The sequence below is a fragment of the Chionomys nivalis genome, chromosome 1 (genome assembly GCF_950005125.1).
Source record: "Chionomys nivalis chromosome 1, mChiNiv1.1, whole genome shotgun sequence".
NCBI classification, from domain to species: domain Eukaryota; kingdom Metazoa; phylum Chordata; class Mammalia; order Rodentia; family Cricetidae; genus Chionomys; species Chionomys nivalis.
The window spans coordinates 167,742,638-167,767,536 of NC_080086.1; the positions used below are offsets into that span (position 1 = coordinate 167,742,638).

The 24,899-nt window shown below is 48.3% G+C and overlaps 1 protein-coding gene across 1 annotated transcript in view; it reads left to right on the forward strand.

The window, feature by feature from the left end:
- Slc13a4 (solute carrier family 13 member 4) overlaps positions 1-24,899 on the forward strand; it is a 38,450-nt gene extending 13,551 nt beyond the window's left edge. Inside the window, exons 3-16 of the mRNA XM_057779212.1 lie at positions 3,283-3,419; positions 5,259-5,431; positions 5,839-5,893; positions 8,236-8,275; positions 9,672-9,752; positions 12,101-12,288; positions 12,934-13,053; positions 14,016-14,117; positions 16,108-16,209; positions 16,927-17,024; positions 17,237-17,361; positions 20,276-20,437; positions 21,678-21,815; positions 23,860-24,899. Of these exons, the coding sequence (XP_057635195.1) occupies positions 3,283-3,419; positions 5,259-5,431; positions 5,839-5,893; positions 8,236-8,275; positions 9,672-9,752; positions 12,101-12,288; positions 12,934-13,053; positions 14,016-14,117; positions 16,108-16,209; positions 16,927-17,024; positions 17,237-17,361; positions 20,276-20,437; positions 21,678-21,815; positions 23,860-23,997 (1,659 nt within the window). The 3' untranslated portion in view covers positions 23,998-24,899. The remainder of the gene's footprint in view (positions 1-3,282; positions 3,420-5,258; positions 5,432-5,838; positions 5,894-8,235; positions 8,276-9,671; positions 9,753-12,100; positions 12,289-12,933; positions 13,054-14,015; positions 14,118-16,107; positions 16,210-16,926; positions 17,025-17,236; positions 17,362-20,275; positions 20,438-21,677; positions 21,816-23,859) is intronic.

The window sequence follows — 24,899 nt, forward strand, 5'->3', positions numbered from 1 at the left end:
CACCACGGAGCGGGACTTTCATTCACCAGTGTGAAGGAGCAGGCAGCCCGTGGCTTAGCTCTGTGCAGGAGCCTGCTCCATATGCTAGTCCCCCCAGACTGGGCCAGGCTTTGAGTAAAGTTTCTAGGAACAGGAAGAGAGTTGCCAGAAGTCCCGGTTGTTATGTGGCAGGCCATGCTAGCTAGGTTTGCAGCTGGCATTTACTCGTGGCAACAACTTTCCAAGGTAGGGATTTACATAACCCTGCTTTTCATTGAGATGAAAAGAAAAAAGCCGAGAGGGGTTGCGTAATCTCCCTAGGGTGGCTGACTCTGGAATTCTCGCTCCTCCCACTTTCCTGTGCAACCTCTGTGTTCACAGCCTATCAAGAGAGCCCCTGGCTCACACACAAGAGGTCAGGGAGGACACCTGAATTGATCGAAGCTCATCAGACACTTAATGAGAAAACATCACAGAGCCAGTAACACACTGAAGCGGAGTCTTTGATTGGCACCCTGCCTCAGCAGTTACAGCCAGTGTCAAGACTGGATGTGGATGAAGGTTAGCAATGTATGCCGGCCTGTGCTTTCTGGATACTGAATGGCCTGCTCCCAGTTGGTTTCCGGCTGGTCCACCTCATACAGCATGGTACCTAGTAGGTTTTAGCTTCGGCTATGCTTGGATACCCCACCTTTGCCCTCACACCGTGACTTCATACGGGTTCCTCAACCTCTCTGAGTTCGCTCATCTTAAAACTAAACACAACCAGTGTACGTCCCATAGGACTTCTGCAGGGCTCAGTGGAAAAAGCAATTGTGAACTGCAAAGCACCTGGAGTGTAGAAGGTCCAACCTACCTGACGGTCCTCCTCTTATCCTTGGGTGGGACCCTGAGAAAGTAGTCCCACCTACGAGGAACACTGAGCCTTCTAGAAGACATCACACACAAACTGGTGTTATGAGATGGCACATGCCAAAGTTGTTGCCAGCCTCCTAGGAGAAGAATTACAGTCTCATCAACTCTTCCACAGCAGGAAGCAGGGGTCACAGGGTAGCACACGGATCATTCCCCATGATTTCCATGTCGTATGTCTGTTGTGAGGTTCCCTCTCAGTAGACAAAGGAAAATTCAAGACTGTCCCAAGCCAACTCACAGAAACCTAGGGAGGAAACTAGAAAGGTACTGGCCCCATAGCATCCCAACCATGCTCACTCCTCCTGGGAACAGCGTCTTCCCCAGGAACGTTTCGAACTACCTGTAGTAGAAGACTTCCTATGGCCTCTGGGAGCATTCGTGACCATGGTCAACTGATGAGGAAGCTTGGGGACAAGAGCTAGGTCAACCAGAAGCACAGGGCTCTGCCTCCCAGAAAATGGTCGCAGGCATGAACCACACTGTGAAAACAAAAAACTCATGAAATTTCCAAGCCGGCAAAGAGAAATGGAGTAGGTTCCGTTGTTGTGGCTATGAAGGTTTGCTTGAACAAAGTTTAAACTAAACGAGTCTATCATGAAAGCAGGAGTCTCCTTCCCCAGCTCTTCCTCACTTTTTCCAAGTCCCAGCCAGCCAGCCTCAGACGCCATGCCTTTCACCTATGCTACCCCCGGCACTAATCACCATATTCCCACTGAGTCACTGGTTTTAGACATTAAATGACACCCACCATGTGGCAGGTAAGAACTGTGTTCTCTTACACCCCGCCCCCACTGTGATTCCCTTCATTCTCCAATAAGTAACTATACAGGAGGGGTGGTGGCTGAGGGTACGCACGTACCACAGTGTATATGTGGAGGTCCTTGCCTTCCACCCTGTTTGAGGCAGTCTCTCTTGTCTCTGCCGCTCTATGACAGTCTAGCTGACCGGAGAGCTTCCAGATGACTCTCCTGCCTCTGCCTCCCATCTCCACACAGGAGCACCGGGATTACAGATGCATGCAGATTTACGTGGATCCAGGGAATCCCATTCATAGCGGCAGGCTGGCTGACACTTATTTTACCAACCACGCCATCTCCCCAGCCCCCCAACTTCTTTTAATTCAGTAGCCAAAAGGAAACTCTTAAGTGTGGTTATATAAATGTCATTGACTTCCAATCCCACATATTTTACTATATTTAAATGTCCTTCACTGCGCAATTATTTTTCCTGAAGTTAAAAATGTTCTTGTTTCATCACTCTGAGAGACATTTTTAAATTTAAAAGTTCAACTCCTCACTCTCTGCCATGGTTCTTCCATCTATGTGATTATTATTTATTGATTGATGTATTATTAATTTTTTATTTATTTATCTACTTTTGCATGTTATTCCACTATTGGCAATCCAAAATTTTTACCGAAAGACTGAAAGAGATAGATTTAAAAACTAACCAAACCTCAGCACACACCTCAAACCACCAGCCCAGCCTTGCCCTTGAGCTCTCTGCAATGTTTAGGTTTAAGTAAAGCCACAACCCCAGTCTTGCCCCAAGCGCTCTACAGTGTATGGAATTTTTGCACCAGGTTTGAACTTGGCTGTGAAGTCTGTTCCGAACATAGAGCCAGGGATGAAGACAGAATGTTCCGAGTGAGGACATGCCGGAGCGTGTAATGAGAAAGGGGAACACTGGGAGTGCAGAGGTTCCACAAGAAGGGGGTGGGTGTGTGGGGGAGACCATGCAGATGAGAAGGGAATGCTAACCAAAGTGAAGGATGAAATATTTAGTCTATATTTTATTGTTTCTATTTTGAGTGAAACAGGAAAAAAGGATAGCAAACTGTAAAATTCCCTTCAAGAATTCTATCCTGTGGAGTGTGGCGGCACTTGGCTATAATCCCAGCACAGGTCTATGCTATTGCATCCTGTTTTAATAATTTTTTAAAGATCAAAGTAAAAATACATATGTATGTGTGTTAATTTTTTTAAAACACATTCATAAAATAAATAAATTTATTAAAGAAAAATTCACATCAAATTCAAATTTAGTACTATTTGAATACTATTGGCCACATGGAGTTATTATTGGAAGGGGTGAAATGGGATGGCCTTTGTGAAGAGTTTGATATGGTGATGCCCAAGGTCAGCCGGTGCTTAGGAGTTAACCAACCATCTTAACTGGTGGTGGAGGTTAATGGCAGAGTGTTTGTCCGGCGCGGGAAAGGCCCTGGGTTTGATCCCAGAACTGCAGGACACTAAGGGAAGGAGATAACCAGGTATTGACTAAGCCTCACCTCCCTGCTTCTCCTTCACCAGCCTCTGGCTCTCAGAACACTCGGCACTGGTCATGGCTCTTTCCCAGCCCGTGGCTGACCTGCCTCTCTCCCTACAGGTGGCGGCTGAGTACTTCAAGAACACCACACTGCTGCTGGTGGGTGTCATATGCGTGGCGGCCGCCGTGGAGAAGTGGAATTTGCACAAGCGCATCGCCCTGCGCATGGTCTTGATGGCCGGAGCCAAGCCAGGCATGTGAGTCACGTGTGGGGTGGGGGGCGGGGCCTGAGCCGCAGCAGGATGTGTACTTGCGCTCCTCTGCTAATGAGGAGATGACATCAGAGTGATGGGCACTGACCTCCCGCACCCGTGGGAGAGATCCGATAGCCGGAATGCAGATTTGCACAGTAGCCCTGATGGAAACTTTCAGCAGATCTAAGGCATTCACGTCACACCTGGACTGTAAGGACAGCAGGTTTGCAACACCTAAGGGTCTTGGTAGAAAGCACAAAATGGGTCAACAGAAACAGTTTGCCAGTTTTTTTCCCCTGTAGGTTAGGGTACACACTGGACCAAGGGGTGGGTGGCTTCCCCATTGTCATTTAAGAAGATATGGGTGTCTCTTTCCATACACCCGAGTTGCTGGTGGTGCTTCAGATCCCAGACCCATTAGGCAGGCAGTGCGTGTCTCTCCATGGCCTCGCATCCTCTCTCTTCTTCCACTCCGCCCAGATCCTCACCCTCACAGAATATGCGGGGGCGTCAAGGGGGACGGTTTTGTGGGATCGGATGCCCCTTGTTCTTTCTTCCCTTTCTCTGTGCCTAGTTCAAAACTTTCCACTACATCTTATGTGAGCTGCCTCGCCAGTCCCAGGGGCAAACTGTAAATCAGGTAGCATTCATTTCCAGCATCGGTCTTTTTGACTAACATGTTGGAATTCTAAAGGGTGTTCCTGTCTCCCAGATTGCTAAGGGGAATTGCTAACTACCGCTTAATCCACGCAGGCCCAGCAACCATCTGCCCACTCAGCTTCGGGGGGGGGGGGGCATTTCTTCCATCTTGTTGGGACCTTATGGCTCCTTTGTTTTAGTTTAGCTTTGTTTCTTTTGTGGTACTGGGTGAGGGGGTTGGTGGAATAAGTGAAGCAAGCCCCAACCTCGCCCTGGGCAAGCACTGTAGCCCCGAGCCACATCTCTAGCCCCTGCAGAGCTCTTTAAAACTATACTACCGACAAGAATTTCCACCCATTTGTGTTTCCCTTCTTCCCTATTTACCACACTACCCAAGCAAGTTTGCGCCCGCGTAGCATGCTGCCATTAGTGTGCAAAACATTCGAACCACGTTGCTGTCAGTTCAAACAGAAACACTGGCAGGACTCTGCCCTACTTGGGCACAGTCCACATATGTGCTGCCCCCAGATTGTCCAAGGTCGTCCGAAATATAAACAAAGCCACCTCTGTGTTCTTATCTAATGACAACTAGCACCAGGTCTGTAGAGGCACAGCCTGCCCTGTGCTTCCGAGTCAAGGGGAAATAATCTGAAGGTTATTTTTGCTCTGTGTTCCTCCAAGCTTGACTCTTCTAGAGGCCAGCTGGAGTCATGCACACAAGCGGGGACAGAAAACGCTTCTGTGGCTTTATGACCATTCTTGCCACTAGTTGATGCTGAGACAAGTAGCCGGGTAACTGAGTGCCCCGACTTTCATCTCTGTTTGCTCCCAAATCACTATGCTGACTTACACTGAGCAAGGGGTACAGTTGTGCCCTAGACTCCCTGGGTGCAGGGAGAGAGGAAAGAACCCCCTTGTCCGTAAGAGACACATCACAGGGCTCCACCTAATGTCCACAGAGCAAGAATAACAGTGAGTCCGTACCCTGGGACCTTTCTACCAAAGCTATCCTTTCCTACTTTAAAGGCTTTTTCCTGGCCATGGTCACTAGCCATAAAATGTGAATCATTCGCTGGACCAATGCTGAAATAAAGGTTCCTCTGCACCCAGCATTGGGAGCTCGAAGCTGGCCGGCACCCTGTGGGTCATAAGGCCCAATTCCACAGCTGCATGCTCCGCCCCAATCGCCCCTGCCCTCCGCAGGCTGCTGCTGTGTTTCATGTGCTGCACCACCATGCTGTCCATGTGGCTCTCCAACACCTCCACCACCGCCATGGTGATGCCCATCGTGGAGGCCGTGCTGCAGGAGCTGATCAACGCCGAGGAGGAGCAGCTGGTAGCAGGCACCTCCAGCCCTGAGGAGGCAGAGCTTATGGGTACAGTTCACTGGAGCTCAGCTCCCCCTGCTCCTCCGTCCTCCTCCCTGGATTCCCTGCCATTCTTCACAGCAACAGTGCCCAACCTGGTGTCCATGCCCTTGTCTTCATTTCCCTACTTTGCCCATGCCAGATGCCATAACCCAAGTACCCTTTACCCATGGACACTCTCCCTTCCTAGTTTGCCCGCAGGTACCTCCGCCCCTTCTCTTTGTCCCAGGTGCTCAAGCATTATTGCAAAACTCTGGAGTCTGTCTGCATCTACACCCCCACTGTACCTTCAGACCAGAGAGAAGGGGAGGGGATCATCTACCGCACCTCTGACCCTGTCCTGAGCCCCTGGACTTCCACACACAGGGTCCACTCCTGCCTCAGTTTTCACTTCCTGTGTTTCTCTACCACAATAGGTCTTGATGTAAACAACAGACAAACTTCTGTGGAACTCATCTTTGTGAACGAAGAGTGAGTATGACCTCCCTCCTCCCAGACAGAGCTCCTTGGGCCCATCGGAGAGGCCAGGAAAGATAGGACCAAAGGCATCTGCTTTAGATGTGGTGTACCAAGCTCACCAGCTTGTCTCTGTCCATAGACTCTACTTCTCAAGATCTTGAGAGCATCTCCTTTAATCCCAGGATACTTGGGGATGAAGAAGAATAAAAAGATGTTACATCTGAGTAAATGTAGGAGTTGCCCTGTGGTTGCTAAGGAGAGTTTCACCCGCACCTATGCGCTTAGAATACCAGGGGACAGTTGGTGGCGGACTGTATAATGCTTTAGACAGCCAGAAAACCAGGAAAAGAGAAACATGTTCTTCAGCGTTCATATGTGTGGAGTCTACCCACAGCTGACTTCCTTCCAGAGCCTATATACAAATACAGTTGTTACGGGTATTCCAGAGTGAACACTACACATTTAAAAGTTGTATTTTGTGATGGGTCTTTGTAATTTTTCCTTTTAAACTAAAAACAAACAAACAAAAAAACAGAGTTCACACGGAGTGAAGTCAGCCTGTATAGCTGGACAGACACAGAGAGGACCTGGCAGAAATATCATCTTTGTCTTACCCCTGTCCTCCATCATGACTTGTATATTGCCTTGCTGTCTTTCACCTTTGCTGGTATCTTAGGCAGATGCCACAGTTTTCCTGGTCCTTTCAGAGAGGCAGAAGGATCCCATTTTTAGATCCTCGGCAGTCTAGCCCAGGCTCATGTCAAATCTCTCATCTCTCTCCAAAACTTCTCTCCTCTCCTTGAGCCCACACCTGCTCCCTCTGGGCCTAAGCTTGCAGAAGAAAGGAACTTACCTTCCATTGTCTCCCATCCCATCTCCTACTGTCCCCTCACTCTGTTGCTTCTGCTGTCTCCAGAGTTGGGGCAAATGTAGGCTACAGAAAAGACCATAGGGCAAAAAGGCTCCAGGCTAGAATCCTGTCTGAGACCCAGTCCCTAGCTGTCACTTATAGGTGCCCACCTCCAGGGTTCACAGGTGACCTTGAAGTGACCTCTTCATCACCCAGGCCTGATGGCTCTTGGCTCTTGGATGACCACATATCTCCCTTCTTGTCCGTGTTCTGATGGTTCAGCCTCTTTGTTTCCTGTGGTCACTGTTTTCTAGACAATGCTTTTCAAGATGGCTCCAGTCCTGCTTCTTCCCGTGTGTCCCCTCCCTGAGAAGATGGGCATCATGCCCGCTTGCACACAGGCTGCTTCTATGACCACAGTAACTATTCTCTCTGGCCTTTCTCACTCCACTGTATCAGTACCAAATGTCTGAAACAAAAGCTCAGCTGTCCCTAGTTCTTCAGGATCCACTATGCTGTAGAAGCACAGATACTTGGTGCTCTTCCGTGTGACCAGTGCCTCCCCTGCCTTCTGAGGCGATCCTCGCTTCCCCCTTCAGCCAGTCTAGGAAGGAAACGTGAGTCCTTCATGTAATCTCCAAAGCACCCTTCCCTGTAATCCTCTTCAGCTCCTACTGACGCAGCCTTGACGCACTGATGGTTACCGGACTCTATGTCCTGTGTGTCAGTGCCCAGCACTGTCATCCGCCTTCATAGTGGGTGAGCCGGTAGGGCCACAGTCCGCACAACCGACATAGACTATAAACAGCTACTGAGAACTCCGTGTGTCGGGATTTCTGATTGTTCCCATCTTCCTCTGTCTTCAGGGAAAAGACTGGAGAAGCCACAGGTATGGGAGGGACTCGGCGCATACAGCTAACTGTCCCCTTCCTGAGGAGCAGCTACTGACCCAAATTCTTCCTCATCTTTTTTTCTTCCCTGCATGTCTCTTCCTGCTGTTGTTACCTCAGATAGCATGTCACACATTTCTGTTTCTAGATTGTGACCTTCTTGAGGCAGCTAATAAGGATACCATCCGGGCATAGGTTTTCCAATGAGACAGTGAGAGACCCACAGGCACCCACTTCTGACATCCTAGCGCTAAGAGGTGATGTGACTGGATGCTGGTGGCCTGGATCTGTTACGAAGGTTGATGGTGTCATAGAAAATGAAGCTCGAATTTAAGTGTCTGCACCCAATCAGAACTCCATATCTGCTATTATTGGGGGTGTTGGTGCCACTTCAAAGGAAGCTGCTGGCCCGTCCCTGGGAGGAAGCAAGCCCCTGGACTTTTAGAGCATCTTAGGAGTCAGGAGAGTCTAGGGAAACACAGGTCCTCTTTGGAGGCTAGAAAACTGGAGTCTAACATTAAGACCCTTATACCAAACACTGAGCACGAGGAAGAGCACCCTTCTCGCCACGCTTGTTCCACTTGGCTCTCCCTGATACTTTTGCTTCTTTTCAGCACACCAACTGCAGACTTCACTTCTCTGATGCAGAACAAGGTATGGCCTCAGTTCCCTGCCCTGGGCTTTGACATCACGTGGAATTCCCTCAAGATAACTGAGGCACCAAGATGCCTGCTAGCTTTTTCTGTAGGTCAGCAGCCTCGGTGCTGGCCTTGAACTTAAGCTTAAGGCTCTTGAACTCACCCGGGCTGGACACGAGAAGGGCCAGTGGGGCTTCAGACAAGGGTGTGGGTAGTTCTGAACCCCAGCTCTGAGTCCTGGCTAGCTGAACAAGACAAGTTAAATAAGTAAAATACAAGTTAATCTTTTTAATGGAAACCAAAATTCAGACATTCTGATTTCAAGAGCCATGTGTTCAAGCTCAGGATTATATTCCTCTCACTGGGGTTTCCATTCGCAAAATCTTAATACTAAAGAGAGCAGGGTTTACCTGTGTGCTGTTGCTCAGACTCACCCTCTCTCCATGAAGGTTTCACATTTCTTCACAAGAAGAGTAACTGAAGCCAGGCGGTGGTGGTGCACGCCTTTAATCCCAGCACTCGGGAGGCAGAGGCAGGCGGATCTCAGTGAGTTCGAGGCCAGCCTGATCTAGAGCTAGTTCCAGGACAGGCTCCAAAGCCACAGAGAAACCTCATCTCAAAAGACCAAAATAAAAATTAAAAACAAACAAACAAAAAAAGAGTAACTGGCCAATTAAACTGTGCAGTTTTTTTACTTATTTATTTATTTTGGTTTTTTCAAGATAAGGCTTCTCTGTGTATCTCTGGCTATCCTAGAACTCACTCTGTAGACCAGGCTGGCCTCGAACTCACCTGCCTACTCCTGCCTCCCTGAGTGCTAGAATTAGAGGCATGCACCACCACCGCCCAGTTCTGTGCAATTTTTTTAAAAAAATATTTTATTTAAAAGATTTTATGTGTATGTCTGTATGTGTCTGTGCATGTGTGTGTATACATGTAAGTACAGAGACGTGCAAAGTCCCAAAGATGATTTCGGATCCCCTAGAACTGAAGTTCTAGGTGGTTGTAACCTGGGTGCTAGGAACTGAACTCAAGTCCTCTGCAAGAGCAATCATACTCTTAACTGCTGAACTTTCTCTCCAGCCTCCAAACTGTGGATCTCACTGTGGTAGATTATTTCTAATGTTTCATGGTTTTGAAAAGAATAGAGTTCTTCACCTGCTAATAAACTCCTGGAACCTCGACTTGCCTATAAAGACAGAATGGTGATCCCAGGTTTCAAATCTTCTTCCCCTGGCTGGATGGAACCTATAAGATGGATCCTGACCCTGGGTAGGGGTGCCCTTAGGAATGCCCTCTCAGCCTTCTGCTCTCTGAGTCCCTATGGTAGCCCTGGGACAGTCAAGCGGTACGTCTCCAGGCACCTGGACCACATGCTCTTCCTAACAGTACGATGGCTTTTGTCCCAGCAGAACCTAAACGGTGTGCCCATGGTCACCAAACCTGTCCAAACAACAAACCAGCAGCAACCAAAGAGGCAGCATTCATCACAGGTAACTGGACCCTATATGAAATAGCTTATACCTCCGAAAGGTGCTGGTCCTGATGTTGTCATTAGTGAACTGTCATTAGTGTCTGATGTGTGTGCCATGGAAAGAAAGTGCCTGAGCTCACTGGACAGAACCAAGAGCCAAAATGTGCCACTTTCTGGGTCACAGGTTTTTCAACTGTCAATGCTTTATGTTGGTAGAGATGAGGTTCAAATGATTCTTTGAGGGCACTATAGTTTTTATTTCTAAAATTACATTTATTGTATGTGTGTGTGTGTGTAGTGTGCATGCGCATGCAGTGCATACATGGACACACACAGGAGTATGCAGGTGCAAATGTGTAGGTCAGAGGACAATTTGGGGGAGTCAGTTCTCCGCATCTACCATGTAGGTCTCAGGGATCTATCTCAGGCCATCGGGTTTGGAGACAAGTGCCTTAACCCATGAAGCCATCTCACCGGTACCCACAGTAAATATTCTCTCTTAGTGTCCTGAGGATATAAGCACGGTTGCTCTTCTGCACAAATGAGCCTTCTCCTGTTGCTGTAACTCTAAAACAAAACGCAGAAATGCAGCAATGCTGAGGCTGGTCTGAAGAGGCATCGGGCACCTATAGCACTTGATTTCAGACATTTTTATCCATCACCGGTCTTGGTCATTTTACATCTTCACTGCCACCATTAATAAATGCCACCATTTATGAAATGCTTATTCCGTGAACATGTACCAAGCCCAGTGCCAGGCATTTTCTCCACAGTCCTGGCTCAACAAAGTAGTGATTTTGAACTTCATTCTTGCAAATGAGGCACAGCAATGAAATCAGGAATCAACAGTGGGGTGCCAGGAAGCACAGCATCTCGATTCCAAGGCAGTGTGCACACATAGTTAAACCCTTGGTAGTCTTCTGGCTATGAATTGGAAACCTGTTAAAAGCTACAGTTAGTTCATGTATTCAGGTTCAGTATAAATTCCATTAGAAGAAAGGATCATGGGAAATCCTTGAGCCAGAGAATCCAAGTGGTCCTTTGTGGCTCAGGCAAGCAGTGAATCTTTCAGCCATTAGAAGTACCCATGCCTTACTTTGGTCTTCAGAAGAAGATAGACAATAGTTAAGTGTAGTTGGTTTTTTTTTTTTTTTCTCTTTACTGTTTGGGAGGTCTGCCACCCAGTTCCCCAAATAATCACATGGAGACTTATTCTTTCTTATAAATGCCTAGCCTTGGCTTGACTTGTTTCTAGCCAGATTTTCTTAAATTATCCCATCTACTTTTTGCCTCTGGGCTTTTACCTTTCTCTATTCTATGTATCTCTCTTTCCTTCGTACTCCGTGGCTGGTTCTATGGCTGTGTGACTGTGTGGCTGGGTGACTGCGTAGCTGTGTGGCTGTGTGGCTGGGTGCCTGGGTGGCTGTGTGGCTGTGTGGCTGGGTGGCTATGTGGTTCAGTGACTGTGTGGCTGTGTGGCTGTGTGGCTGAGTGGCTGTGTGGCTGTGTGGCTGGGTGGCTGGACCCTGATATTCTCTTCTCCTTTTCTGGCTCCTTGATCTCCTCTTTCCAGATTTCTCCTCCTACTTATTCACTCTGCCTGCCAGCCCCACCTATCCCTCTCCAGTCTAGCTATTGGCCATTCAGCTCTTTATTAAACCAATCAGATGTTTTAGGCAGGCAAAATAACACAGAGTGCAACACATATTTGCATCACTAAACAAATATTCCACTGCATAAATGAACATAACACATCTCAAACTAATATTTCACAAGAGTTAAGAGCCATGAGCAGCATGGCAAGACGGCCACTTCCAAAAAGCAGTTTTCCTGTGACTTGGCCAGCTGATGTTTGCACCAGGCTTCTCCAAGTCTCGTGCGGCCACGCGTGGTAGTGCCTGCCTGTAGTCCCAGCACTTGGAAGGTGGAGGCAGCCAGATGAGGAATTTAAGACCAAATTTAGCTACATGGTGATTTTGAGGCTACACTGGACTAATTGACCGGGAGTCAAAAAAAAAAACAAAAAACACTATAAAAATGAAAAGAGTTAGCAAGAGAGTGAAAGGACCCAGCCTGGAAGGGATGGGGGCACCTGCTTCTTTAGTCCATACTCAAGGCTATGAACTGGACCAAGCAAGACCATACCAAGGCCGAGGCTTATGTGCAAAGAGGGAGGGGAAAGGCCAAAAGCAAGAGAGAGGAAAGAGTGAGGCAGGGAGGGAGAGCTCAAGTGTATCATCTCACGAAAGCTAGGTTCTTCTCTAACTCAGCGCCTGTCCACTGAACCATTGCGCCTCCCGCCTCTCTGGCTTCGTGTCCTGGCTAGCCCATGCTAACCGTGGAGATTCACTGATTTTCCTTTGGTAGGAGAAGCCAGGAGTCCTGACCCCCAGCTCCAAGAACCAAGAACCGAACAGGAAGAAGTACAGATCCCACCATGACCAAATGATCTGCAAGTGCCTTTCTCTGAGCATATCCTATGCTGCCACCATTGGTGGCCTGACCACCATTATTGGCACATCCACCAGCCTCATCTTCCTAGAGTATTTCAACAAGTAAGTCTTTCGCTCACTCAGCAAGGGCTAAGTAAGTACCCTCTATTGGTGGCTGGGTTAGAAAGTGGCTAGGTGCCAGGGGCAGAGTCAGAGCCAGAGCGGAGCGACTGGCATGCCAGTGGAGGAGGGCCAGACCAGACCAGGATTCTGCCTAGGGAGCTCCTCCATCTGCAGGAAGGCCATGGGGTCACCTGGATGATGAGGCAGGGGAAACTAGATGGAAGCTTTCCAAAGAACGTACAGCGGTGTGAGGGCTCTGAGGCAGGAGGGTGGAAGGGAGAGGAACAAATGGCAAAGGGCTGACAAGACCTACAAGCTTGGCCAGCACCAGGAAGGCCATGAGAAACCGTCAAGGAGTTTGAAGTAAGGGTGGATGTCATAGTTTTAGTTCTGGAAACTCATCTGGATGGAAACTGGAGAGCAATGCAGAACAGGAGGTTTAGGGAGCTCCCTGTGGTCTCTGCCAATGAGGAGGAGCTGGGTTGAGTCTGCACAGTTCTAGGTAACATTTGGTCAAGCGTTACTGTAGTTTCCTCTGCTCTGAGCCTGCTGTGTGTCTCCTGAAGGAGCTCTTGGCTGTCACTCCCAGATACCATGTGGAAATAGCATGTGTTCCTTACTCCTGCCCTGCTCTTCCCCCTCCAGCCAGTACCCGGCGGCAGAGGTGGTGAACTTCGGGACCTGGTTCCTCTTCAGCTTCCCCATCTCCCTCCTCATGCTGGTGGTCAGCTGGTTCTGGATGCACTGGCTCTTCCTGGGCTGCAAGTGAGTGTCCGGGCCCTGCTGGCCGAACACCAAGGTTCTTCCAGAGGCTCTGGTGCAAGTGGGCAGGCTCAGACCCAACGGCCTGTACTCTGGGGATGCAGGGGATGAGACTGAACTGAACATTGCCTCTTCTGGAGACTCGGAGATTTCATGAACTCTGCACTTCTCTCTCAGTGCATAATGAGATGGTCTTAATTCTGACCACTTGGCTTGCAGACCTGTCTGATTTATCGAAAGCCTGGAGATTGCCTGATGCAGTTTCATTGCCCTCAAGTCATAGAGTAACCTCAACTGCTCTTAGGAAGAAGAGTCTAAGCTGCCCTGGCTTTCATTCTATAAACAGGAGTGATTTCTGTTTAGAAGTTTATTTGGAATGTGCTCATCATATCTCTCAAAATGACAAGTTGGACATGACCCTTGTGATATTATTTCTAATATTAAACTGCTTAGTAAGCCTTCTCTTATTAACCATCCATCTACTCTAAAATTTAATCAATCTCAAATGCAAATGGGGAAAACACATATGATGTTTCCTTAGTAAATTGTCTATGGAACCCATCACTCTTAACTTATTGTCAAACCAGCGATGGCCTGTATACAGCAGGCCAATATTGTAACATAAAACTAGTCTCTATCAAATAAGTATGTGTGCACACACACACATGCATACACACACAATCAATACTGCAACTCTACTCACATACTTAGATTATGAAAATAACTAGACATAAATACACAGCTCCCTCTGTAAGACGTAAGCCCACACCCCAACTATGTCTGCATGGATATAACCATGGCCAGAGGAAGGCCTAAGAGGGGCTGGGTAACTAGGCAGACAGAAGCTATGCAAACAGGAGAGCGGGCAGCGTTGTGTGAAGAGGACAAGGTGACCACACAGGAGACAAGCGGTATATCTGACCTCAGAAGCGTATTTTACCTTTGTGCTCACTCTCCCTTCCTAGCTTTAAAGAGACCTGTTCTCTGAGCAAGAAGAAGAAGACCAAACGGGAAGAGCTGTCGGAGAAGAGGATCCGGGAGGAATACGAAAAGCTGGGAGACATTAGGTAAGAGCTACTGTTCCCCTTTCCCCGTCCCATTGCCAACAGTGAGGAGAACCAGCAGCCTTGGTCCTGACAGTCCCCCGCACTGGCAGAATTTTCCAGAACTCCACATCTAAGCATTCAGATGGTGCTATTTAATGTCAGAGCCACACTGGCCCGGTTTTCGGTGACTACCCTCTTCTGTCTTCTGTCTTCAGTCCAAGGTATGGGGTGAAGGATCTAACGGGACAGTTCGAGAAAATTCAACAGAAAGAAAACACAGCCACTGATGGAACCTGTGAGACTCCTTGTAAAGTCAGGGATCTTTACATGTCTCAATAGTGATCCAGCTGCGGGGGCCTCAGTGCTATATTTAGAGCATAAAACACAGACTTGAAGATAGGCGGTCAATACTAGGACATCACTACCAACTAGACGAACACTCTGTCAGTACCCCCACAGTGCCCCGTACAGCCTTCTGATCAAGGCTATGTGTCCTCTCTCAGAGTGCTCCCTATACTGAACTTTGAGTGAAAAAAATCAGATAGAAATGATATTTTTAAAGCTTTAATTTGTAAAAGGAATAAATGTCCATGGTATGCTGTTTATATAATATAGGAATGTATAAGAAAAAGTAAAATGGACTTGTATCCTTGTTTTAATTGCTAGCATAATATATTCCTTTCGTGTGTATGTGTAAATTATATGATTAAGCTGGATTTACAATTTCAATTAACTCCCAAGGCTGAGGCAAGAAGGTAAGTTCAAGACCAGACTGGGCAACTTAGACTATTTTGAATTAAAGCCAAAGTGAGCTCGGAAAGTTAACTCAATGATAAAGCACTTATCCCAGGGTCCAAATCAGGAGCAGAAGGAGAGAGAGCACGAGCAAGGAACTCAGGACCGTGAGGGGTGCACCCACATACTGAGACAATGGGGATGATCTATCGGGAACTCACCAAGGCCAGCTGGACTGGGTCTGAAAAAGCATGGGATAAAACCAGACTTGCTGAACATAGTGGACACTGAGGGCTGCTGAGAAGTCAAGAACAATGGCATTGGGTTTTGATCCTACTGCACATACTGGCTTTGTGGGAGCCTAGGCTGTTTGGATGCTCACCTTACTAGACCTGGAAGGAGGTGGGAGGTCCTTGGACTTCCCACAGGGCAGGGAACCCTGACTGCTCTTCGGGCTGATGGGTGGGGGGAGTTGGTTGGGGGAAGGGGAGGGAAATGGGAGGCGGTGGCGGGGAGGAGGCAGAAATCTTTAATAATTAAATAAATAAATAGCACTTGCTAAGCATACATGAAGTCCTGGGTTCAAACTTCAGTACTACAGGCTATGTATATTATAATTATATTATACATGTATACCTAATATATATATATATATATTATAACATTCATACCGAACGTAGTTGTATATGCTATTTTCACTTAACCTTCTGCTCTGATTATGGCCCATGTCATTCATTCTGCCATGGCAACAAGACTATTACTGGTTGGATCTCATTTTAATGGTAATACCAAAATGTACTCACTGTCACAGAACCTCATTGGATAAACAACACTGTTGATCCCTTCTCAATAGGTAATAATTCACTGTGCATTGCCAGTTATTGTCTCAGGTGAAGGAAATAACCAAAATTAAAGCTCCTAAGGTGTATGGTAAATTTCCCTAAAACACTGGTTGGTAGCAATGTGTGCTCCCACCGGCCGAATCTGAGGATGCTCACTGTATGGCGCTCTCCTGAGAGTGAAGATTAAGCTGTCTTATTCACAACACCGCTGTACCCTCTCCCTCCCACCTACATTTCTCCAGGAAACATGGCTTCTGTCGCCTCTAGCATCCCTGTCAGTTTGTTTCCTAATTCACTGCCGGCCAGTCTAGTACTTAAGTAGCATCTATGTTTCATCTCGTCAGTGTTGGCGGTCTGGATAGGAGCTTCCAGCAGCCATGTGAGAAAGCTAAGTTCTCAGTTCTTGAAGCGGCTCTTCCTGCTTTCTTTGACAGCTACCCTGAAATGGTGACTGCTTTTTTCTTCATCCTGATGACAGTGCTGTGGTTTACCAGGGAGCCTGGCTTTGTCCCTGGCTGGGATTCTTTCTTTGAAAAGTAAGCAATACTGTTTCCTCCGGAACCCCATCCTCACTCATCCCTCAAGCTGTAACCACAGGTTATATAAACCCCAGGAAGCATTTTGCCCCTTGGGAAATCCATGCTTTCTAGGGAAGAGGCAGTATGGAGCTGGGAAGAAAGCACAGTGTTGGGAGTCCTTGTCTAGGGTTGGAACTAGGGGCTGCCACTTACCACGTAACCTTAGTCAGCTTACGGAACCACGCTTGGGGCCTCACCCATTTCCCAGACGCTGAGCGTGTTAAAGGGGAAACCTCTATAAAGGACTAGCTATAATGAGACTGTGGCCTCAGAGCCCTGTGGGGAAAGAAGCCACCAGGCGAGGTACACATAGGGTCCGAGGCCACCACTGCAGATTTTCAAGCTCTCCCAGCACCAGCCTGGAGGCGTGGTCCCCCCCAGGAGAGAGGCCCCTGCTTCCTTATTATCTAAAGAACTCTGATCACTCAGCTCAAGCACTACCCGGCTGTCACGTCACACTAAGACACCTCCCTTAGGGAGGCTGTCTCCAGACCTTAATCCTCCCTGTAAATCCACCATAGCACAGCCCAACAACCGGCAAAGAGGTTGCTGTCACTGCTGGATTGTGTCCTGTGAAGAGGTGCTCTGTCCCCACAACCTGTCCTGAGTGAGACTTGTGTGGCTCTCGAGGATTCCTGACTCTCCTCCTCCTGCCCCGTGCTATCTCTTTGCTAGGAAAGGCTATCGCACCGATGCCACGGTCTCTGTGTTCCTCGGCTTCCTGCTCTTCCTCATTCCAGCGAAGAAGCCGTGCTTTGGGAAGAAGAGAGACGGTGAGAGAAGACTCAAGGGACAAAGTCAGAAGTGGCTTTAATCAGAGAATACCAAGTCAGAATGGCCAAGAGACCTTCCGAGGCCCTTCAGACTCCAACCCAGATAGCTAGTTCCCAACCCTTGCAATTTCCACGTTAGCTAGGCTCTTCTTCACAAACCGTCATGCCTCCAGGGTTTTACCTGCCTCTGTTTCTTCCTATCTGTGATCCAGGGACAAGCCAGGAGCCCACCCAGGGGATCGAGCCCATCATCACCTGGAAGGACTTCCAGAAAACGATGCCCTGGGAGATTGTCATCCTGGTGGGAGGAGGCTATGCCCTGGCATCTGGCAGCAAGGTAACAATTCGGCTCTCTTCTTGGTCAAATATTGGTCCAGAAGCTTCCTAGGAGTCCATTACAACCCTGAAGGAGAGACTAGAAGTGGCCACCAAGTCACTAGGAAGGACGGCAACATGGTAGAGCAGACGCTGGTTCCTCCCTGGCCATCTTAGCTGGCGCCACAAGTCAGCACAGACATTGATACCTCCTTTGTAACCCCCATACTGTCATTATCAAAAGGAAGTGGGGATTTTATAGGCATCTCCTTTCTGGGGTCTCACTGACAGGAGGTTGGTCACAAACATTCATAGAGACCCCAAATGACAACTCAGTAGGTTGTCCCTCTGACCATCTACATGCCTGGACTGAGCCTCTCAGGGAATCCTAGCAGAAGCGGATATACGTCTGCTTGGCTTCCTGGCTGAGAACACCCAGCATGGGATCGTTTTAGTGAGGCTGACAGGAAATAATCGAAGCTTTTCTACCATTAGCCCTCTGTGAAGGAAAGAATCCTGGGAATGAATCAGACTGAGGTTCAGACTGCTTCTCGCCCCACCTTGGCTGCATGTACTAACCCATCCCAAACTTGGTGTATTTTCCACCTTAGAATTTATTTTATGTATGTGAGTGTTTTGCCTGCATGTATGAATATGCACCATATGTGTGCCTGGTGTCTGCACAGTTCAGAAGACATTAGATCCCCAGGAACTGGAGTTAGGGTTGGTTGTGAGCCGCCATGTGGGTGCTGGGAACTGAAACCAGGTCCCCTGCAAGAATAAGTGGTCTTCTCTGCAGAGCCCTCTTGACTGCCCATTCTTTTTGGGCCTCAATACTATCTCACCACTGGCACCCAGCCAGACTCCTATATGGGAAGGAACCTGGGGAATTGGTCTCAGGGGACACTGAGGCCCATTTCCTTCCCACTGAGTATCCCCCCAGGACATCATCCTTGCACGCCTCCACTGACTGGGCACTCCCTGTACAAAGAGCAGTTACTCATTTTCCAGTCAAGTTGTTCTTTCTTCTTTGTGTGTCATCACTGTTGGTTCTGGCTGTCGTCTAGAATTCCAGGTAACAGTTATTAATGTAACCAATAGGTTGTATTAGACTTTTTCCCCCAGCTAAAAGTCCCTAGCTCCTTTAACTATTCTCAAAGGTTACATACAATTTCCGCTCTCACTCAGGACTCACTGAAGTTTTCCTCCGCTGTATTTAAATATGGTCCTGGGGTGGCCGATCTGTTAATTATATCAGCTAGCCCTCCTCTTTCCCTGACGGCAGCATCAGCCTGCAGTTGCTATGCAGAAAAGCATAGAAGCTTTTCTGAGGCTGCCTGGACACATGTGTCCACATCTACAATGAAACTGCAATCACCTGCAGCTCTAATTCTCGGCATTAGGGGCCACTATAAACCTCAGTCCTTTTCAGCCACCCTGTGTCAACATTTCTAACTCTGTGCTCAGAGTTTTATATTGACTTTTATTGCATTTCAGTCCTTAGTTTGGCCTGGACCTTCCCTGACAAGACCTATTCTTTTTCCATCAAAACTGTGTATGAATTATAGGCACCACGGTTCTGTCCCTGTAAACCCTTCTGACTCAGCTAGCTTTGATTCTAGAGCAATTCAGGCAAAATCTGTGCCATTCCTACTGAGTCTGAAACTATTTCAGAGTTTGGCACAAGTAAGGAAACTCCAATGTAGAGCATTTTCAACCAAGTCTTTAAAAATGGAAGACGTCAGCCGGGCGGTGGTGGCGCACACCTTTAATCCCAGCACTCGGGAGGCAGAGGCAGGCAGATCTCTGGGAGTTCAAGACCAGCCTGGTCTACAAGAGCTAGTTCCGGGAGAGGCACCAAAGCTACAGAGAAACCTTGTCTCGAAAAACCAAAAAAAAAAAAAAAAAAAAAAAAATGGGAGACGTCTTTCACTGTGCTTCTTCTAACTTGGCACCATAATTTATCAATTTATTTCAAACTTTAGTATAAATAATTTGTTGGAAAACTATCCTTATGTTACTTTAGTTTGTAAGTACTACTTGGATAACATCATAAGTAAAACTCAATCATTTCCTAAAATATACTATTGACAACTCATCTGGTGGCTCTCCCAGCCTTTGTACCATTCTCTTGGTATAACAATGTGTTAGAAGGGGAAAGAGCGACAGCTGCCAGAGGCTGTGAGGAGCTGTATGAATTATTATCCAACACCAAGTACTGTGTGGGCCGCTCTCAGTCCTCCACACGCCTCAGTTACAGCAGAGAGAACCGTGAAGGTCTCTGGTCATCACTAGTCTGTGAGCTTGCCATGGTGTGGTGAGAGTTCCCTGGAGATCCATGAGCTCTCGATAACTTTAGCGAAGAGGAGCGAAGGTGGCTTGCCGCCCAACCACATGGAAGTGGTCCTTAAGCTCAATGGATTGAGATATAGTCCACCTTGTCTCCTGCCCACTCTCCATTTCTTTATCACCTTTGCAGTCTCTGGGATACTCTAGGAAGAGTCTGAGTGTGTCAGTCACAGAGAAGAGAGAAAAATGCATATAGCGACCTGGGATGTTTTAGTACAGAAACTCAATGATGCCGTTGGCCATTATTTAGGAGAGGAAGAATAACCTCACCATTGCGAGGGGGCTGCACGGAGTGAGGTTGTCAGAGGGTGGAAGAAGGATGAGTAACCCTGAAGTGCAAAGCTGGGGGTAGAGACCCCCAATTCTGCCTGGGGAAGATCTTGAGGCCAAGGTGGGTGGCTCTAACGCCCCATGACCAGGAAACCCAAACATAGAATGCTGTCTATTTTTAAGACATTTCTGGACTATAAAATCAATCTACTCATGAACTCAGTGTGAGAGGCCGGGGAGCCCTCCCAGGCAGCTTTCCCAACCCCTCCAGAACTGGCTTTTGCTCCTTCCTTCTCACCGCCCCACCTCCTCCGCAGAGCTCCGGCCTCTCCACGTGGATTGGGCACCAGATGCTGTCTCTGAGCAGCCTCCCACCGTGGGCTATCACTCTCCTGGCATGTGTCCTGGTGTCCATCGTCACAGAGTTTGTCAGCAATCCAGCCACCATCACCATCTTCCTGCCCATCCTGTGCACCCTGGTGAGTAGCTGAGACTCCCTGATGGCCAGACGTGTGCCCGAGGACCTCAGTGCCAAGCCTGGCCTGGAGAAGTGTTCCTATAGCTATTCCTCTCTCACTGCCCACCACTTTCACTGGTTGGTGTTCAATCCACAGTGTAAGTGGCGAGTTTTTTAAAATGACAATTAGTAAAATAAAATTATACATTAATATATTCATAGTTTAGAAACACTTTTAAAAAAAAGCAGAATTAATTTCTTTGAAGGCAGCCTGGGCTGCACACTGAAGTCATCTCAGGGAAACAATACACAAGACCATAGCTTGAACAGGCACCACCTCCAATATCAGCCTGACTCCATGACCTCAGGCCAGTTTTTAATGAATGGAGCAAGTGTCGAAGTTCCCACGGAAATACACTTGATCGAATGCTGCCCCTGGAAGCGTAGGGCATAGAGGCCCTACCAACCTACAAAAATCCTTCCTGCTTCATGGAACGTCAGCTCTCACGGCTGCTCTCTGCCCTCTGCTCAGATGTCCCCATCTGCCTCTGCCTGCCAGTACTGGGAGGGGTGCTGAAATTAAATCCATGTGCCACTGTGCCCTTCAAGACCATTTTCTTAAAACAAACCAATACTGAAAGCAAGGCCATGGATTCAAATCCCAAAGAGAGCAACTAAACTATCTTCCAGGGTGGGAGAGCCCCTCAGACCTATACCCCAACGGTGAGGGATTCTTGCTTCAATTAAAGCCACTTTGAGATTTATTCGTGAGATTTTCTTAAAGAAGGGATTTATTAGCTAAAGAATGAACTTCAAGAACCAGTTTGTTAAGATGTCTCCTCCCAATAAAAATAAATAAATAAATTACAAAAAAGGGGTGGCTGGAGAGATGGCTCAGTGGTTAAGGACTCTGCTCTTCTAGAGGACCAGGGTTCAATTCCTGGCATTCACATGGTAGCTAACAACTGTCTGTAACTCCAAGATCTGACACCCTCACATAGACATACATGCAGACGAAACACCAACATACATAAAATAAAAAGAAATAAAGTATAAGATGCCCCCCCCCCCCAAAGCTCAAACATCCATCCTTGGAATTGCCTCAGAGTTTCTGCCCTTGTGGGCAAAAGCGTGCCCCAGAGGGAAGGGAACTAATACGAACATGCTCCAGAACATGGTGTCCAACACCACACCACCTTGAGAGCACAGGCCATGCCAGCCTCTTCTCAGAGTTAACATCACTGTGGACTTTTCTCTTCTAGTCGGAAACGCTACACATCAATCCACTGTACACCCTGGTCCCCGTCACCATGTCCATCTCCTTTGCTGTGATGTTGCCTGTGGGCAACCCCCCCAATGCCATCGTCTTCAGCTATGGGCACTGCCAGATCAAAGACATGGTGAGCTGTGGGTGCCCTCTGCCAGGCCCCATTCCACGAGGGCAGGGATGGTTCGCTGTGTGGACTTCTCCTGGAATCTCTGATTTCATAGCAGGCTCCCAGTACTCTCTGGTGTGCGGAAAGACCAATTCCTATTAAAGGGTTCTGGGTTGGCCTGTAAGTTCCAGAATAGTGATGGGTTTACGCTAACTCTCATCTGGAAAAAAGCAGGCCCGGGGATAGAGAAGGATACCAGGGCACAGGCTTTGGCCTCGTTCCAGAAGGCATGAGCTTGCGCAATCCTTCCCTGGACAAGTGTTGATTTATTCGGAGACCATGGAGTATGAGAAACTGCATCAGCCCCGGTGAAAGGTGTCTTGTGAGAACAGGATCCTTCTGTTCAGTTCTCGCCCAAGCGAGGGAGCCCTGAAGGCAGCAATACAAATTAAAATGTCTCCTCCCCAGACTCTGGTTTCCAGCTGGGTCCCAGGAGGTGGCTGTGCAGAGACAGTCTGTGGCTGCTGTTAGTGCTGGGCAGACCCACATTCCTCTCTCAGCCTATAATCACGGCTGATCTCAGTCCCCAAAGCTGACCACAGTACGAGGAGATATTAAACCAACTCCACACAAAGCCCTGAGGCCCAACAGTCTGAAGCAGGATCACCCTTGCTGAGGTGAAACTCTTTTCCTCAGTGGCCACACAAGTTTTGGAGACCTTTTTCACCATTAAAAAGGCTCTTCATGGGGTGACTTCGGGGCGGGAGATCGTGGCCACTCCCCTCCCCTCTCACTGCATCACTATAGGCTGCTCATGCTGAGTTCTGCCTCAACTCTCTTGCCTCCGCTTCCCTGTGTGGCTGACCCCTTACCCCTGGCCTTTACGTTATCAGAGACAGTACTTAATGCAGGGACTAGAAGACAGGAAGTGAGCCAGTGTCAGGTTCCGTTCCTAGCTTGATGCTAACTTAAATCTCCAGTTTCTTCACCTGTTCAACAAGATGGTTCCAAGTAGGTACTTCCTGTGGTCCCTTTCAGTTCCATGGAACCTGAATTTAGTATGCAAGACCCCTCCACTATCTGCTGGAAAGCATGGTCCGTGCCTCACACAACAGGGTGCAGGATGACTGAGAAGCTCAGGTCCTAGCCAGAAGGCTAGTCGTGGGTTTTGAACATTTTCCAGTGTCCATTTTCCCCAGCTTTCTACTAGCTAGAGGACCTGCTTGGGTCCCACTTCAACCAGCCACCGCCCTTCACATCATCGGGGCTAGCAGGTCTCTGTTACTCTAGGTGTCTGTGTGGTGGGGGAGACGGGAGGGGGGGGTGGGATGGGACGACAGAGGCAGCTACTTCCCTAAGTAACCCAAGGTTCTTTACATCCCCCAGCTGTGTGTGTGTGAGGGGGGAGATGGTAACAGTGGCTAAATACAGCCTCTCCTACATTCTTTTATTTATTTATTTATTTGTTTGTTTGTTTGTTTGTTTATTTATTTATTATGTATACAGTGTTCAGCCTCCATGTATGCCTGCAGGCCAGAAGAGGGCACCAGATCTCATTACAGATGGTTGTGAGCCACCATGTGGTTGCTGGGAATTGAACTCAGGACCTCCGGAAGAGCAGTCAGTGCTCTTAACCTCTGAGCCATCTCTCCAGCCTCCTCTCCTACATTCTTAATGTCCGTGAGCACTTAGGAGGTTCTGCATTCCTGTCAGGAGATCTGCTTATGCTAAATATATTTCCCCATCACTCCGTTACACAAATAACAACACTCCTCAGACCTGGTTTCTCCGGTAGCTTCACAGACCTCCCAGGCTTCTACTTAATGACAAGAGAGTGCTGTAGGCAAGAAGGTGATTTTTATCCCTCTCCCCGCCCCCCACTAGCCTCTCCCCCGCCACCTTTCTGGTCCTGCCACAGATGGGTACAGAACAGAGCTAGAGCAGTCTAAGCAGCTACTGGGAGAAACCACACAGCATGGGGGCAAGGCTAAGGCTGGGCCTAGGAAGGCTCACTGTGGGGCAATCTGGCTACTGTTGGCTCAGCGTTTTTCTGGCTTTTGTCCCGCAGGTGAAAGCTGGCCTGGGAGTCAATGTCATTGGCCTGGTGATAGTGATGGTGGCCATCAATACTTGGGGAGTCAGCCTCTTCCACTTGGACACTTTCCCGGCCTGGGCTAAGGTCAGCAACATCACCGATCAGACCTAATGCAGGTGGACAGTTAACCAGCACATCCGGAGCTGAGCCACAGGCAACCAAAGCCAGCAGGCACGCACAGCCCAGACCACCCAGACCCATGTGGAGGACATCCCTGTCACCAGATTCCTCCACCTGCCACCAGATGTGTGGGCGTGTCTCCTCCCCAGCCTGCCTGCGTCCCCTAGAACCAACTCTCAAGAAAGCTGCTCTCTCTCTGTGTCCAGCCCTAACTCTTCCTGAGACCAAAAACACTGCAAGCCTTAGTTCCCCGAGGGGAGCCTCACAAACTGACTGGGCACACCAGGTTTTATGCTCCCTGCCCCTCCCAGGGATCCGAGATAGCAGAGCACTCTGCCTACACAGACCACGAGACCTGAGACCTCTCTTCTGGGGGGAAGCCTTTCCTAGTGTTCTCAAGCATTTTTACCTGTGTCTAGAAAAAGGTAACCCTGGAGAGGTCCTCTTTGCGGCAACCTGTACGTCCATCAGTTTTATTTGCCTAAGTCTCTCTTTCTCTTTAGTGGTTCCCCTTTCCCTTGGCACCAGATGTCTGTAAAGAAATGATATGCCCCTTTAGGAAGAGGTTGGCCTTATCCTATCAAAGGTAAGAGGGGAACAAAACAAAACATTGTGGCATCAGCATCTCTTATGCACTGTCATTAACCAGAAGTGTTATTGCCTTGTGAGTGTGGTAAGGGAGGGAAAAGGTTCACATCTGTTTTATGAGGGAGACCAAACCTCCTGTTAAGACCACAGTATTAGTGATGCTATACTTGCTTCTCCATTTAATGACTAGTTTGTTTCTGAGAACACCAAGTTCCAAGTAGTGCCCAAAGGCCCTGCCAGGCCTTCCTATGCATCCCCGAACCTTTGAGGAAAAAGAGGTGTTTTGGGTTCTTTATAATGTATTA